The following is a 16691-nucleotide window of genomic DNA, read 5'->3' on the forward strand; positions in this document are numbered from 1 at the left end:
GCCCATGTGTTTAGGGCTTTAGTTGTGGTATGCAACGAGCCAAGCCAAATTAACGCTGCATGTTGCCATATGAGAGACTGAATTACAACAAGTAACACAGAACAGATGGACACCAGAGTCTCTTTGAAAACTATTTTCCACTGATGCTGCAAACTCCTCCCTTACTGTCAGTAAGAAAGTGCAGAGGGAAAAAAAGCAGTGAATGTTCACTCAAAGAAAACAGCATCTAATGCATATAAGAAAGCATTTGATTCTGTTGATCGTTGTGGAAAAAATCCATGTTTGACTCAGAAGATCCATTTTTGAAAGTTCTACTTCAGACTTTTTGCTGCAGCTTCATGATAAAGCATGACATATTAAATGGGAGGCAAAAAAGAAGCTTGTACGATACATGCTCACACACATAAAAGTATGTGTGCGAATATACAAACACACTAAGACAGCGAAGGACCTGCTCGAAAATCAACAATATACATCATGCATGCACGTGTACACACAAGCATGAAACAAGAGCATGTGGGAAAGATTAGAAGAGCTGGAACAAACACATGCGAATGGACAAGCACGCACATATGCGCAGCTGAGATGAGATGGGATGAGATGAGAGGCGTATGATTAAGATGAAGTCTACAGGAGGTCTGAGGAAACATATCAGACTGTAGCAGTCTGTGGGAACTCTCTCTGGAAGACAGAGCCACGATTTTCCTGGCAAGACACAAACCTTGTCTGTAACCTTGACTACTGAACATCAGATAAAAGGAAAAGTAGGAATCGCTATTGAATAAACAGCCTTAGCGGTACAGAAACAATCAAAGCAAAGAAAAGCTAAACGAATTATGTCAAACATACACACAAAACCTCACAATAAAACACTTCATCACAATAAATAATTTAAATTAACTTGTAACATGAAGTTCCAGCGTTGAATACCGAGGCGAAATGAGAATTTGGAGACTGCTTCTCTTTTCAGCTGACATAACAATTTTCACTTCTGCAATATATCAAGGGTTACATTGTCTTAACTTTGTTTTTTTACACTATAGAAAATTTCACAGCTATGTGTACCCTCACAAATAAAAGACTTGACTTATTCCTATGGACCTAAGACAAGGCTAATAGGCTAACTGACTCTAAATTGGCAGCAGTGTAAAAATTGGACGTAGCCACTATGGTGTCATTTTAACTCTGCCTTTTCAAGCCACTCTGTTAGTAATTTGTTTGCACACCTAGGATTCCAAGTAGCCACGCCCCCTATTCCGGTCTCATGTTGGACGAGTCACACATAAAAATTCAACCCTATAGAGGTCTTTAGAAAGGGGGAAGCCATCCACAGAAACCAGAATTGTTATTTGTTCAAGGCAGTTAATAATCGATGGTTGGACATCTTGCTTTTTGGAGCATGCCTCAAGTGGCCATTTGAAGAACTGCAGTTCATCCAACTAACATTGCGGGGGTGCTGGAGTCTATCCCAGTACACACTGGGCAGGACTTGAGTGCACATTAGATGAGACATCAGTGACTCACATAGTTCACACAGACAGTGGTGGTTCAGCAAGCAGCAGCTTGCAAGCCTAAAAAATGAAAGCAATTATTCTATTGCTACTAATTTGACCAAAGCAAGCAAACTAAGCAGGAGAAAGCAGCAACAGAAAGTTGCGTTAAGTTCCTTAACTAGAATGCTATCGTAATTTTAGTGCACTGTTAGGTTAGAGGATGACAGGTTATAACATTTTCACAGTATGATAACCATCTGAAGAAGGAGATCAGATGCTGTGATATACTTTAAACATGAAACCAAGTTATTAATTTTGACAAGCTGCTGATGATGGAAGGATAAAGATATAGAGATATATTATCTCTCTTGTTGCCCTTTTTTTAAACACTAAAAATGCACATTCTATGTTACTCATCAATTTTAATATGAAACCCAGTAAAGTGTTTCAACTCTACTATAAATGTGTGCAATTTATGACCAATATTTGACATTATTTTTCTGTAGAATATTAAAACAGTATAATATATTCACTTTGCAATCACCGAGGAAACTCCCACAGCTGTACAGAGATATAAAATGATGTGATACAAAATGTTCTTTATTGTGTTGCCATCAGATAAACTGCATTCACAGATCAGTTCCTTAAAACTGCACTTCTGGGATCTCACTTTTCCTTGATTATACTCCATGCTGCAGACACGGACACGGATGGAGTACTCACGGTGTAATCGAGGCTTTAATCTTCCACACAGTACCTATAGCAGCTGCATGCTTAAAATCTATTTCAGGCCTAAATATGGGCTAACACTTCAGATTATGCAGAAGTGAAACTGCCCTCAGTTTTAAATATAATTATAGGACAAAACAGACATTTGTTAGGACTTGGCTGAAAAGTGACTGCATCTTTCCCAGAAGTAACCTAGCTGACTGTTGCCTTTAGCATGTTTTTGCTTTTAAAGTCAACCTACTAAAACAACAATACTCACAGACAACCTAATGTGTTGCATAAAATCTTACGGGGTATCATCTTACTGGTTTATTGCCTTTTCAGGCTAATACTAAGCAACTGACAACTGTGCTGTTGCCTGCTGCTTTCTCACGCAAACTCATTATCAGTTTCCATGCAGCTTGCGCCTTTGTGCTAAATGAGCTCACTGATATTACTTCTGTTTCTCACACATAAAGATATAAATAAAAATGCATGCGTACTTTGCTCAAGGATTATTATGTTCTGTGCAGCTAAGATATGTGTGATGTGTGCAGGCGTGCATGCTCACACACTGACACATTGCCTACAGATGTGAAAAACCCCAATTTTCATTCAGAATAGGGAAACTGTACTAATAGCAACCTCAACGCATTCCAGCTTGGTGTGTTTAAATAACTGTTACGGCAATTAATGCACAAGTTTTTCATGTGTACATTAAATGTGAGAATGCTAGTCCACAGCTCTCCTTCCTTTTAAGGTCATTCTCAGGCCCTTATCTATCTGCCTTCCAAGATCACACATGCACACACACACACACACACACACACACGCACGCACGCACACACACACATTAAGAGAGAGCGTATTCAGAGCACCAGTGCATTAAAGCAAAATTGCAAACAGCCAGGCAAATCCTGCCAATGTCTTCCCATTCTAAATAAACACGCAAGCACGTGCACACATGCACGACTTTGGCTCTGAAATCAACTGAATTACCTCACACACATGGTTAGGGCTGTAAGCGGCTGAGGACTCGAGGGCTGCTAAATATAAAACTCTACAGACACACATACGCCTTCAGACACATGCACATGCATGCAATGTCTCTCTCATGGACCTTTATGTGTGTCTGAATGCACACTTGCACACACCCTAAAGAGACTAAACTCTGCTTACTGGGCCCTGCCACCTTATAGATGGCAGGGCCCAGGACAGCATTCGACCTGCTCTGATCACTGGTTTAGGGGCTAAGTGTGCAACTACATGCAGCCTCACAGCTGGCCCCATCTGGAAATATTGCAGGGTTTAATGCCATGAGGCCTTGTGGGGGGAGCTAAGCATGCGAGGAGAGAGAGAAAAAGAGAAAGAGAAAAAGAAAGAAAGAAATACATCCTGCTGTGCTGCGAAGAGCTTACAGCAACAACTGATGTCATGTTTCCAAGTTACAATTGCCACTTGGCATTAACAAGTGTTAATTAAGAAGTAATACACCAGTCAGGCATTGCATTTAAACCACTGACAACTTTAGTGAATAAAACTAATCATCTTAGTCCTATCATCCATCACCACCCACCTACACATCGTGGCAGACCAACACCCCTGGAAATACACTGTACAATACAGAAGGGATAATACTGGCAACTTATTTACTGGTTGATAAAATGGGAAGAAATACTACTACTAATAAATAATAATAGTTGACTAATCCAAAAGTCAGAAAGCTTGTTGACATGTGTCACTTTCACGCACATTATCAGATTAGTTTGCTATGTGAGGCACTAATGTTTGCAGTGCTAGCAGCAGCCTTCTTCTTTCTTTACTTGCAGGTTAACATGAACATGCATGTGCTGAACATGGCTACCTACTACTCCTCTTCAGTGGTTATATGCCAGTTTACTCTGTTGCAGCCAACATATGGATCGCATACAGTTCAAAGTACTGCTGGTTTGAGGGTTGTTATCCATCTAAGTTTCCACCTTGCTTGTTTACATCTACCTGCCACTTGCTGCAGCTACAGTTCGGTTAGTGATGTCATAGACCTAACAGTTAATCTGAACTGTACTTTGATAAAACGTAAATAATTTTTGAAGCTATATAAGCATTATTTTTAATTATTTACTAAAACTCTCTACTATATTCAAACCAAAACTGTTCAGACCCCAGACTCCAATCTGACCAACCATCTGTGGGATTATTGTGAACAAGCTCAATCCAACCCTGCAGGTATCAGGTCATTGCACAACCCTGACAGGGTCAGAGCTGTTTTACTGGCATTTGGGTAAGTTAACTAATGTTAGATCATCGGCTTTAATGTCATGGTTGCTTCGTGTAAGGAGAAAAGTTGTGACTGGCTGCAGAAAACCCCAAGCAAACAGGAAACAGTGTGGGAGGTGTATCTACTCACCAAGGATTAAAAGAAGACATGAATGTTGCAGATTTGTTGATGTAATCGAGTGAAAATGTCACAGCGAGAAAATATTGAGCTATATTTCTGAGCTATAGAAATGCCCTGTATATGTTTGTATATTAATAAAGGGATAAGTAACAATAGTCAATGAAGTACGGACTGATTAAATCTATCTCATATGACTAGCAACTTAATTTCCACTTCTTTAACTAGGTTAAAGGGTAAACCAGTTAGGATAATCTTTAAAGGGTACCAGTGTGAAACAAATCATCTATGAACTGTGATGACCCTATTGTGCATGGAAAGCATGAGTGAACCTGAAGCTCATGCCCTCCTTTAAACTAAGCTGTGAGTATATGACTAATATCTTTTCAGTTTGTGTTTTCAGTTTGGTTAACAAAAAAGCTTTGTGTTTATCATCAAAACACTCCCTCTAGATGCCACTGAATCACCAGAAGTAAAGGTGAAATGCAAACCGCCAGTAAGACAAGACGTTTTTTTTTTGAGGCAAAGCTAAATGTCATCACAGTTTTCGTCTTGTTTTGTCATGTGGCAAACTATTCACTAAAAGGAGCTTCTTAGAGGCAGTAAAAATACCATTTATGCAAACAAAAACAAACACAGGCAGAGAAAAGAGATGATTTGAAGGAGGGGGGGAAACCCCTGCAACTAAACAGCTGGAAACAGGAAATGACTTTGTGCCTTAATGTGTGTGCGCTTGTTTTTGTGTGTGCGTTAACTTAAGAGTATGTGACACTGCTTGGCAAACTTTACCCAGCCCTTTAAAGGCAAATGTGGGTTTCCATCCTATTGACACAAACAGATCTAGTGACCTACCATGCATAGATATGAAACACAAGATGACAAACCTGTCAGCTGTAACATGTCACAGTGTGAGCAGTTCTGAGAAGAGGTTATTTTAAAAAAAACAAAAAAACAACACATGCACATCTGCAAAAGCGGCAGACACAATCCAGTGAAACTCTGCAAAGCTCTCCTGTACTGAGAACAGCAGCAACAGAAAACGATCAGTGGTTTTCATGAACATCTGCTTGTTGCAATCAAACTAAGCATCAAGAAGATAAATCGTGATGTGTGTAGATCAGTAGACAATATTTTGAATTGACTTCTTCAACATTTCTGAAAATACATTTTTTGTTTTCTTTCTTTCTCGCTCAAATCTATAAAGTACTGAGGATGCACTTGTAGTGCATGACTAGTCTCTTTCCATACACAGTTAACAAAAGCTGCAGACTAGCATAGCTAAATTCTATTTGTTTGAATATAGGAGGATATGAGGTGACAGGAGGGGTTACACCGTGACTTTTCAGGCAAAAAAACTCTAGTCTGGTGTTCCGAGAAAGAAAGTAAATGATTTGCAATCTCCTTTAATTTGCAACATCATGGCATAATTTTATATATTTAGTTGCCTGACAAGCTAAACAGTATTTCTGTAACCTCTTGACTTAAACACTCCTCACACACTTTGATGACTTTTATGTCCAATAGAGACCAAAAGAACACTATAAAAAGTGCGCAACTAAAGAATTATTTTACTAACAACTCATACTCTTTTGTCTTTTCCAAATTATAATAAAGGCAGATAAAGATATTCATACTAGCCTGACTAAATAAACTTGAAAAAATTGAGAATAGTGCCATCGGTACCATTCTTACACTTCATGCATGCAACTAGAGGCGAGCAATCAGGCCAGAAGATCATGCAAGCGTTTTACAATTCATGATATAAATGATACTTCTTTCGCATATTTAGTTTAACTCGTGATCACATGAGTAGTTGTGTACACGTGAGATGGGGCTAGGCCGGGGCTAGCTGGTTACCAGTAGTGGAGCTTTCAAAATAAAATACTTACACATAGCAGCATTAATGATTTAATCTGTATGATTTCTCTGCAATGTGGCAGATAAAGAAAGACCACGGTAAACGATTGTGAGATCAGCTAAACCTACATGAAACACCAGTCCACTGATAAGGATGTCAAGACAAATCTTTCTCTATCTTTCTCTTTGTAAGCAAAAGTCATGAAGCTGTTTCAGATAGAAACCCCAGGAGTCAAATTTTGTACAGAAAGCTATTTAAAAATAAAAATGAATACTTTTCACCTGCTGTGAACTGTTTTCAAAGAAATGCCCACATATTATCATGTGAAACCACAGCTGAGCTGTTAGAGTTTAGTGAATCGCGTGTACGATGAATATAAAGTGTGCCAAAGCTTGTGTTTTTACCTTTGGAGGATCATAGAGCTCTAACTGGTAACTTTCCCCTGCTCCTCTTCCTCCTTGAATGTCTCTGATCCTCCTGACCAGCAGGTGGCAACGCTGCCAGCGGGGCTGTGAGTCTGAAACAGTTTCGTCCACCAGAAAGTACCTCAACTGGCCCTCTTTACAGCAGCCGCTCGCCTCGGATCGCCTCTGCCTTTTACTACGAAACCTATTGAAAGGAGCCATGATCAGCTCCTTCATTCCAGGACGGTGTGAAGCAGCTGTGGGTGTGGCTTCGGAGGAGTGGGAAGAAGAGGATGACACCTCTTCGCTGATGGAGGAAACTGCACCCACTCTGTCACCATTATTTGGAAGATTACTGTTGGTGGTGGTGGGGTTCCTAGGGGTAAGGTCCCGGGATGAGCGCGGACTGGCTTGGGGTGATTTCTTTAAAAGCTTATTTACAGACTTCCGGATTTGGCTGAAAGAGAAATGTGTGACTTCTGAGTTTTCAGGGTTCGAGGTTAAAGAGTCAGAAGAGTACCGTTCAGATACCTGGCGATGATCTATGCCAGAGATCTCCTCGTTGCTATGGCTATGAATCACCAGTGTCCCGCTGCCAATTGTGCGAGATCCTGAAAAGGAGTTTCCCGCAGCGCATCTCAGTGGCAGCTCCTGCTCCCGGCTCAACACCACCGGCTCCACTTTCGGTGACGCAGTCAGTGGAGCAGCTCCTCCATTTGGTCTGCCAGTCTCCCGATAGTCCTGCACCCGAGGCAAAGTCCGCACTCGAGTGATTACAGGCTGAGGACGAAGGACCACTGGAGACGATGAGGGAGCGCTACCGGAGGCGGCAGAGCTTGTGTTCTGACCCAGTGGCGTGCCGTCTTTGTCGACCTCGCAGCAGAAGTGTTGCTGGAAGAGGTCAGTAAATTGCTTTGAAAAGGTCTCTGGTGGAAGCACATCATGGTGTGGTCGCTCTCTTGCAAAACTCCGGTAGTGCCGGGCCAGCTCCTGGGCTGCGGCGATGGCATGCAGCTCGCAGAATTCCGTCCAGCCTTTTTGGGCAACTGCCACACCTTGGCCTGCTGCTGTTGTGGTGTTGGCTGGATGGATAGTGTTACCATTCATTGCAGTAACCAGAGTGGATGAGAATCACTGCGGAACAGAAAAAGAAGGCGGGTAAGAGAAATGAATGGATGAAGCATGGAAGAAAAGAACGAAAAAAGCCAGAGGAGCAAATAACGAGAGCAAGATATAGGAATGCAATTAGATCAGGATAATGTGGAGGGTTGTGCAAGACATGCAGCACTAAACATGGGAAATGGCACAACAGTTACAGCACATTTTGAATTGCTTCAAAGTTTAAAAACAGTTCAAACACTAAGAAAGAACATTCAAAACTCTGATTTCATCTGAGCTTGATCTGTAACCGCACAAATTGGATTACATGGGCCTGCAAAAAATCTCTGGCAATCAACCAGAGTATCCTAGAACCCTGAAAACTCAGAAGTCACACATTTCTCTTTCAGCCAAATCCGGAAGTCTGTAAATAAGCTTTTAAAGAAATCACCCCAAGCCATGATGTGCTTCCACCAGAGACCTTTTCAAAGGACAATCGGTTACCATTCAGTTAATGGGAGAAAACGCAGCGAGTGTACACATTTTAAGTAAATTTCAGGAAATTGTTTCCTACAGCAGAGGCGAGCAGAGAGAAAGGAGAAACTGCGTTCTAACCTCCACTGATATGGATGATGGCAACTCAAGTATTTTATGAATGGAAACAGTAATTAGTCAGTCAGACAGAAGGTGAATGAGGCCCTGACTGAGGAAGTACGGTTAGAAAATCTCTCAATCAGCCTGTATTTTCATCCGTGTGTTTGTGTACTTACACGTGACCTATTTTAATGGTCCTTCCGTTTTTTCCCCCCCAGTGTATCACTCACGTTTTAAAACACGATACACAAACAACATGATTATTCATTAACTTAACAAACATCATAAGTGTAGTGAAAACAAAAGTGTTTATTTATTTATTTATTATACTTAAAGGGGATTTCTTTAAGTACAATTAACACGAAAAATAAATAAATCAGTGGCGTTGGTGGAGGGGGACAGGCTCATCCGGTAGAGAGCGAGGCGCATATTAATGAGCGTTTTTGACCCTATAACCTGTCTCGCAAGGGTAACCACTTCTGCCGGCTAGCCTCCACCACAACATCTGCAGGTGTGGGTGGGGGGGGCAACAAGGGGCCCAGGCAGAAGCTGACTTAATAGACAGAAAGTCGTAGCAGTCAACCAAAGGGCATTTCAGTCATATGCTGCCGAAACCAGGTTTAGTGAGAGACTCTCAAAGATATGGAGAGAAAAACAGCTGCAGACAACATCTAATAAACCTCCTGAAAGATTTTAAAAGTTTTTAGCTTCTGTTGGACAGCTCTTGTTGACCAAAGCCGCGCTTTTCATAATCTTTGCTCAAACTGAAGTAAACACCGACTGAGTTTGGACTTAATGAATGTGGCAAAATCTTAAAATTTTAAACTGATTAATCATCCAACCTTAAACATTCACACACGCAACCTCATTTTATGAGTGAGACAGTAAAGATGTGACATGTGGTAATATACTGCACTGAACTTGATGTGTTCGGGTTGCCTTGGAAGGCTTGGCCTCCTACAGTAGGGCTCTGCTACTTTTTTTTGCGTGCACTGTTTCACTTCCTTGCTTCTGTTAATGCACAGTGCTTCAGTGTTTGCTGATTAGTCTAATCCCACAGGGCTTTCTCTGTTTAAACTTGTGGCTTTTCTTATAATAATCACTAAATTGAAACTATCAAAAGCCATCTACCATTTTACTCATCAGGGCCCACAACTACATTATCAACTGTAGGTACTGCATCATTTGGTGCACGAAGAAGTTAACACGCAGCTTCTCTGTACAGTGCACACGTGTTTCAACCTGTCCACCACCGTTAAAAAACTAGTACTGTTGTAATTTAAAAGAACTCCGTGGTTAACAGCTTTAACCACACAGTTCATCAGAATAAAGGAAGGATGTATTCCTAAGTATTCAACAAGCCCTTCTCTTTTCTTTCTTTTTAAACGCCCATTTGCTGTGTGTGTGTGTGTGTGTGTGTGTGTGTGTGTGTGTGTGTGTGTGTGTGTGTGTGTGTTTATCCCTTTTTGACCTTGAGTATACTAAACAAATAGGCATAGGGGATCAGGGAGAACACATTTTTGGGCATGTAGCATAAGGATGACATAAAAGTGTGTTGACTTGGAAGTGAGTAGCCCAGGCATGACTGGTAGCTGGAATAACTGGACACGACTTCTGTTCAGATATAGCAAGATTCAAGTGACGTTTAGAGACAGCCAATGACGGCAATGAAAGAGTCCCATTTTTGGTAGAATAAAGAAGCAGATTTGGGTCTTCTGGAAATGAAAGAAGACAAATATGACTGGACATTTAGAGTCTTTTTAGTCCTAAAACGCTGACATATTAAATTCTGAAGCAGACAGGAAGAGCCATAGATAGGATATTTAAAAAAAAAAAAGGATGTAGCTACTGTGATATCAGCTGTGTGGACTTTTGGAGCACCCATTTTGGTACTTTGTGCGTGTTCATCTTAAGTTTTTGTTTCGATCCAGACGTGGCCATATTGGAACAAGAAGGCAGAGCTGTGGCATTATCACCTGGTGCTGGTGCAAGCTTACTTAGCAAGGTGTTAACTAAAACAGAATGTTTCCTGACTCCATCGAATGGACAGAAGACGCCCACAATGATGCCGAACTTTAAGTCTTAATACGATTTAGCCAGGAAACAGGAAAAAAGAAACTTCTGAAGGGGGGAAAACATCTGTAGAGACCATAACTGATTTTTGTGCTAAACTGTCAAAATGTTTCATTTCTGCACTAACTAAATGTGGGCATTTTACCACGAGAGTCTATGGTGACTGATTCACTTTTGGCACCTACTTCAAATAGCCATTAGTTGCCATCTGCAGTTCTTGGCACTTCTACATTGGCTTAATTTTATAACTGGAAGTTTGTGCTTGGATATAAGACACTCAAACCCACCACTGGAAGAAATACAGTCACATACACAGACATACATACAGAGGTGAATTTAAGCTTCATCTTAAAACTGCCACTTTGCATGTGTAAACACTGCAGACACATGGTGTAACTAACAGACTGTAACTAGCATACAACAACTAGTCAGATTTCTTCTTATGTGCTGCACAGTAAAGCGGTGAACACAGGTAGAATATTCACCATAACACAAACCAAAAGCAACACCTCAAGGTGCCTTTAGCAAAGAAGTCAACATGCATTATATATAAGCTGCTTCTTTTTCTGCCCTGCATGTCTTTCCATAATAAAGTGTTGAGCAACAGATGAACAGTTAGACTATAAGACGTAAACTGCAGTATCATGAACAGGAGTTTAACCTTCTAACTTCAACATGTGCCTACAGTACATACCATCTTCCTCCAGTGCTGCAGAGAAGAGTCTAATCGGCATACAGGAAGTGTGAGAGTGCTTTTGCATATGGGTGCGTGTGGGCTGTTGTGTCTCTGTGTCTGGTGGGGGGGGTTGTCACAGACTGTGGTCCAACAGATCACAGACAACCACAAGAAACAGGGGGTGGGGGGATGGGGGGGTCGCGCTGTGGTCGGGCCAAAACATGGAGCAACGCGTCTTGTTATCTAATTTCTCTCTGTGTCCTGAGCGACAACCTTCTGAGATGAAGACTTGTAAAAGTCGTGAGGTCACATCTTAAAATAAGCGTGCCGTTTTTTCATTAGCACCATCAAACATATCAAGGGGACACGTACGTCAATGAGGCAGTGAAAAGTTGGCATCGTGAAATATTGCGTCACTAAAGTTCCTGGATGTGTCCTATCACAACAACTAATCCCCTTCCTGTACTTTTTCAGAGCATGCTCAGTGCATGCCTCACTTTGCCCCTTCAGCTGGCCTCCCAGAAGCTTGGTTCTATCTGCCTGGCCAGCCCAGCGATGACTCAGCACTGCCTAGAGAACATACACACACACATGCACACAAAAACACAGACACACACTTCCTCTCGCCGTATCCATTGGGGTCTTGGCCGCCTCCGTTCCCAGGGTTTTCCCTTTCTTTTCATCCTCTCTGTCCTCTGAGGATCTCCAGATGTGTTTGGACTCAAACTTCCTTGACTTTTTACCTTGACGAAGAGCCATATTCAAACTGTGAGGGGAAACAAAAAGGCTAACACAGTGTTTGTGTCTCCTTTCTCTGTTCTTATCCGGGACCTCTAACCTCAGCTCAGTGTTTTGTTATTGTATTATTGCTTTCCTAGACAGCATTCGGCAGGAGACGGCAGAAAAAAAAGCCAATCCAAACACACGAAATTGCAACTGGAAAACATTTGTGCACTCCTGCCTTTTTTCCTTCCTCACCTTACTCATCACTCCCTCAAGCTCCTTCTCCTCCCCTACAATGCCCGCATTCTTCTTCTGCGAAGCACACGCACGCTCGCGATGGCACACTGATTGCTTTCTTCGTCTCTCTCGTGGGCTTTACAGAAATTTGGCACCGCTTTTTTCTCCCCCATCGACACCACAAAACAACCTGAGGAACTGCTGCACTGTGTCGAGATCAACGTCAGATTTTTTTGGCAAGAAGAAAAAAAGAGAAAAATGATCTAACCAAACAAATGCTACTGTGAAACTACTGATGCAGCAAGTCAACCACTGCTGTTTAAAAGAGCAAACAGGTAGTGACGCATACCACACAAGTCTTTAATGGACAAATGCAAAATGTCAAACAAGTGTCAAAACGCAGCAGCTAGTCACACTTGCTGACATTTAGACAAATATAAAACAATCTCTTCTGAGCATGTGACATGAGGCAAAGTCCTTCTAGAAGCAAGCCTAACCACTCAGCAGCCATCTTGAATCACCTCCACAATAACTTAGGCAGTAATTATCTATTATCTAAATTAGCTTGTAGTTGGTCAGTGAATATAAAAACTGTATCCTGACCTTGTCCTATAAAGTTAACCACACACCAGGTCAGGTTGCAAGACACCACAATGAGTCACACAGCTCTCATCTATCCCTAATACTCATGATGTACACGCTCCAGAAGTGGACATAAAAGAGTCTGATTTTAATCAAGACGGAAGGAAACAGGATGTGTGAAACACAGACATGAATCGATCTTGTTAGCGTGAGTAACCTCATGACTCAGGACTTACTGGGGAAATTCATGTGTTATATTGCGGCATTTTATTCCCACTAAATGGAAGTGCTAGCAGTATGATTTACAGTAAACAGCGTCCTGGATGTGGTCTGCAGGGAACAGAGACAACATGATCTTTTGCTCAATATTTTTTTGTTTGCACAAACATTAACACCACATGGCTCCTCTCAAAAAGAAAAGAAAAAGCTTTTTTTGGAGCAAAACCAAGAAAATAAAATCTCCCAAGACCGCGGCTTATATAACACTACAACTCATAGATAATAATCTATGCTGCTGGTGGATGTAGACTGCTATTTATATCTCACAGGCCTGGTATCAGCTCTCACACACCACTGAGTTACCCTGTTGTCCCCATTAGGGAACAGCTCGTTTGATGCAACGGACACACACATCCATGAAAGTGTTGAAGTGACCTGAGTTTTCAGGTCATGCATTCAAATTAGGAAGTAGGGGTCTGGTTCGAGAGCGCTGCAGCACCTCTAATGGCCACTAGATGCTGGATGCATAACCGAAATGCAGACTGGGTGGGAAAATGTTACAAGTCTGACAAGTGCTAAACTACCTCGTAAAATAAGATTTTAAAGGGTTTTAAAAACAAGTTTACTTAACCAATAAACTGATCTCGAGGCTCCTGTGAGTTTGTATAAGGGAGAATTTTTGAGTCCCGCTGCCAACCGAAGCTGAAATGTTTTGTCACCGGAGTCACATGGCAAAAAAAGCATAATTAAAATAATTTTAGCTTAAATGTAAAACATTTGATGTTGGTAAACGTCAAATAGCTCAATTATCTAATTTATGTTTTTAAAATTTACTTAATGGCTTGGAGTTTTAAGTGGTTTAACTCAAGTTTGCCAATGTAAAATTATCAGACCTTGCATACTGAAAAATGACAGTATTGGAAGATCCTAACAACGACAAGATGACTATATGCCAATGAGTTCTCTGAAACAGTATCAATTTAATTTCAGCAGATTCTGTACATCTCGGAGTTGTTGGGTTTTTTCATGCTAAAAGTACTCAGCACTCCTGACAATACTCAGCTCAGTCCTTGATAGTACCAAAAAGGCACAGCCTCAGCAGCTCTGACACTGGTTACTGAACAGGTGCAGGCATAAATACTCAGAGAGCAGCAGCATTAACTTGTCCTTCATTGCTGTTCCACACTTGTTGTGACATTCGGTCAGTGTGTTGCTCGACCGTCTTTCCACTGTTACTGGACAGCTGGTTAAGCTAGGAAGAGGTGCACAGCGTGGAAAAGATGACTAGCACCTTGTTATGTTGCTACAGCTGTTTTTGCCACTGTAAACAACTGGAAAAAGCACACCAGACTCAGGAAAAATAGACAAGACTTTGCAGATTTATGGAGATTACATTTGGATGTTTCAAAGCATAGCATTTTTCATAATGTAGTCTTCTTTTCCAGCTACTAAACTACCATTAAACTGGTCCAGGAAGGCTATTGGTGTTGCACTTTTCTCCTTATGAAAGTAAGGGGTCAGCAACCTCCAGTCACTAAAGGAAATATATGTATTCCCCAACAGGTGGCTGTTTCTAGGTGAAACTGGTCACAAAGAGGATGCTATACCAAAAACCTCAATGTGATAGTTTTGGCTGCAGATTTCTACAGTCGCCCATAGTTTGCATGATGCCAACTTGATCCAAGTTTGATTTTGAAGGCAACCGGTCTTGTTCTCAATTTACATCACACTCCTCACAGTTTTAACATCACTTGGCAAACATGTTCGCAAACAAGTCAGCATCTTCCATGCAAACTATGGACACCCACAACAATCTGCTGGCAAGCAGCTTGGTTTCAAGCAGGTTTTCAGCGCAGTGCTTTTTATTTGTTTTTGTTTCTAATGTCTCTGTAAAGCACTTTGAATCACCTTGTTGTTGAATTGTGCTATACAAATAAACTTGCCTTGCCTTGCCTTGCCTTGCAGTACCACACAGGCAGCAATCACCAGCAATCACTTGCCATTCAACTGAGGAATACACATTTTCCAGAGTGACCTGTGGTTTTCAGGGGATCACCAGTCATTAGGCATGTGTGGCCGGGGCTTGTCAAAACCTATAGTCATGTAAACAATATCGCCTAAATAATCAACTAGCCAACTCTATGATTATAGCTCTACTAATCAGCAAATCATTTTAAAATAAAAAATGTTTATAAAAAATTCCAAATTCACTGAATTCACAGTGGAAATCAAGCGAACTTTCCCTAAAGAGCAAGCTGTGAAGAAATTGTAAACTATAAGAATAAAAAGATAAATATGAGAAACTAACGACAGCAGAAGTGGAATTGAACTCCTTTTTGCACAAAGACAGGAAGAAGATGCAACCACAGGCGCAATAAACATTAGTTACTACTTGACTGCTACACATCAGCTCCAACACTGCACTCCCGCCAGACCCTCCAGACATGACATCACAGACACTACCTCCATGTTTTTTCAGACACACTTAAACATGAATAGATATCAGATTGTTGGGCGATGAGCTAAACTGTTTGCTCTTGCTCTAAAACACACAAACATACAGATGTGTGAGCAACTGGTCTGGGAATGTGTGTACATGTACACCTCTATGTGCTGATTAGTTGTACATTATTGCAAAAAATAGGATGCAGTCCTAACTGTCACGCTCATTAAGTAAAATGCAATTTACAGCGAACCACATCCGTCCGACCTTTATATAGCCCGAGCCTTATTACCGACATCAGCCGGATCCAATCTATTGCTTATGACTCAATTAATATGCATGGCATAGAGGCTCACAGAGACATCAAACACTCGGCGTTTCCTGTAAAAACTGCAGTGGAAAATTTATATAAATCACACACACAAAAACCTAAAGCCAAAAAATAAAAAAAACAACACAGCAACATGTGCATCCAAGGAACTCGGGTCAAAAACAGATTTTATTACCTCTGAATTTTCACTCCCTGAATCATTGAATGAATCAGAGATACGGATAAACTTATAAAGCAGGGGCACAGTAAGTGATTGTAAGAGGGGGGAGAAGGCAATAAAGCAGTGAGAAAAGGAAGAGGAGGAGGAACAACAGTCACAAGGACAGAGAGAAAGACAGATGGGCGGATAATGAGAGGCCAGGCAGGAAGTGAGAATAACAAGCAGGAGAAAGCTGAGAGGAGAGGAGACGGCGCCAGGTTTGTGGATGAAGGTCCAGGTGGCAGAGCACAAGAGGAAAGGAGACCAAAGGATCACTGCTCTGCTCTGCCTGGGCAGCAATCACAGCAACAGGAAGCCCTGCCCTGGCAAGCAGCAAACAGTGCACACATGCAAAGACGCCGTGCATGTACACTCACATGCACACCAACGTGCTGCCTTACGTGAGGAGAGAACCAGAATATCAAGTACAAGTGTTACTTAAAATATTTAACTGTGAGCATGATGAATACACATTTGTGGTGAAAGCTGCAAGTGAAAAAAAAAAAACAAGTGGTTCTGGGAACTTTTCTGCTTTCGTATTTTAAGGCTAAATCGCAGTACACAATACACATCATGATATTTTAGAATAACCTCTAAATTATTTTATAAATGTTCGATTTATCTACTCTGATACATACACTACACTGATTACTTAATA

At 41.3% G+C, this 16691-nt stretch overlaps 1 protein-coding gene across 3 annotated transcripts in view; it reads right to left on the bottom strand.

Moving 5' to 3' along the window:
• The window catches only part of sh2b3 (SH2B adaptor protein 3), a 72391-nt gene that overhangs the window by 44644 nt on the left and 11056 nt on the right, over positions 1-16691 (bottom strand). For 2 of the 3 annotated variants that reach the window (XM_085367409.1, XM_085367411.1), the window contains exon 2: positions 6859-7992. In XM_085367409.1, coding sequence (XP_085223535.1) covers positions 6859-7965 — 1107 coding nt within the window. In that variant the 5' untranslated portion in view covers positions 7966-7992. Of the gene's footprint in view, positions 1-6858; positions 7993-11317; positions 11376-16691 lie in introns of those variants that run through there. The other variant, XM_085367410.1, reaches the window with a different exon arrangement.

This window comes from Diplotaxodon limnothrissa, linkage group LG12, assembly GCF_057381915.1.
Source record: "Diplotaxodon limnothrissa isolate DT_005_m linkage group LG12, D_limnothrissa_male_GT1.1, whole genome shotgun sequence".
Lineage (NCBI taxonomy): Eukaryota > Metazoa > Chordata > Actinopteri > Cichliformes > Cichlidae > Diplotaxodon > Diplotaxodon limnothrissa.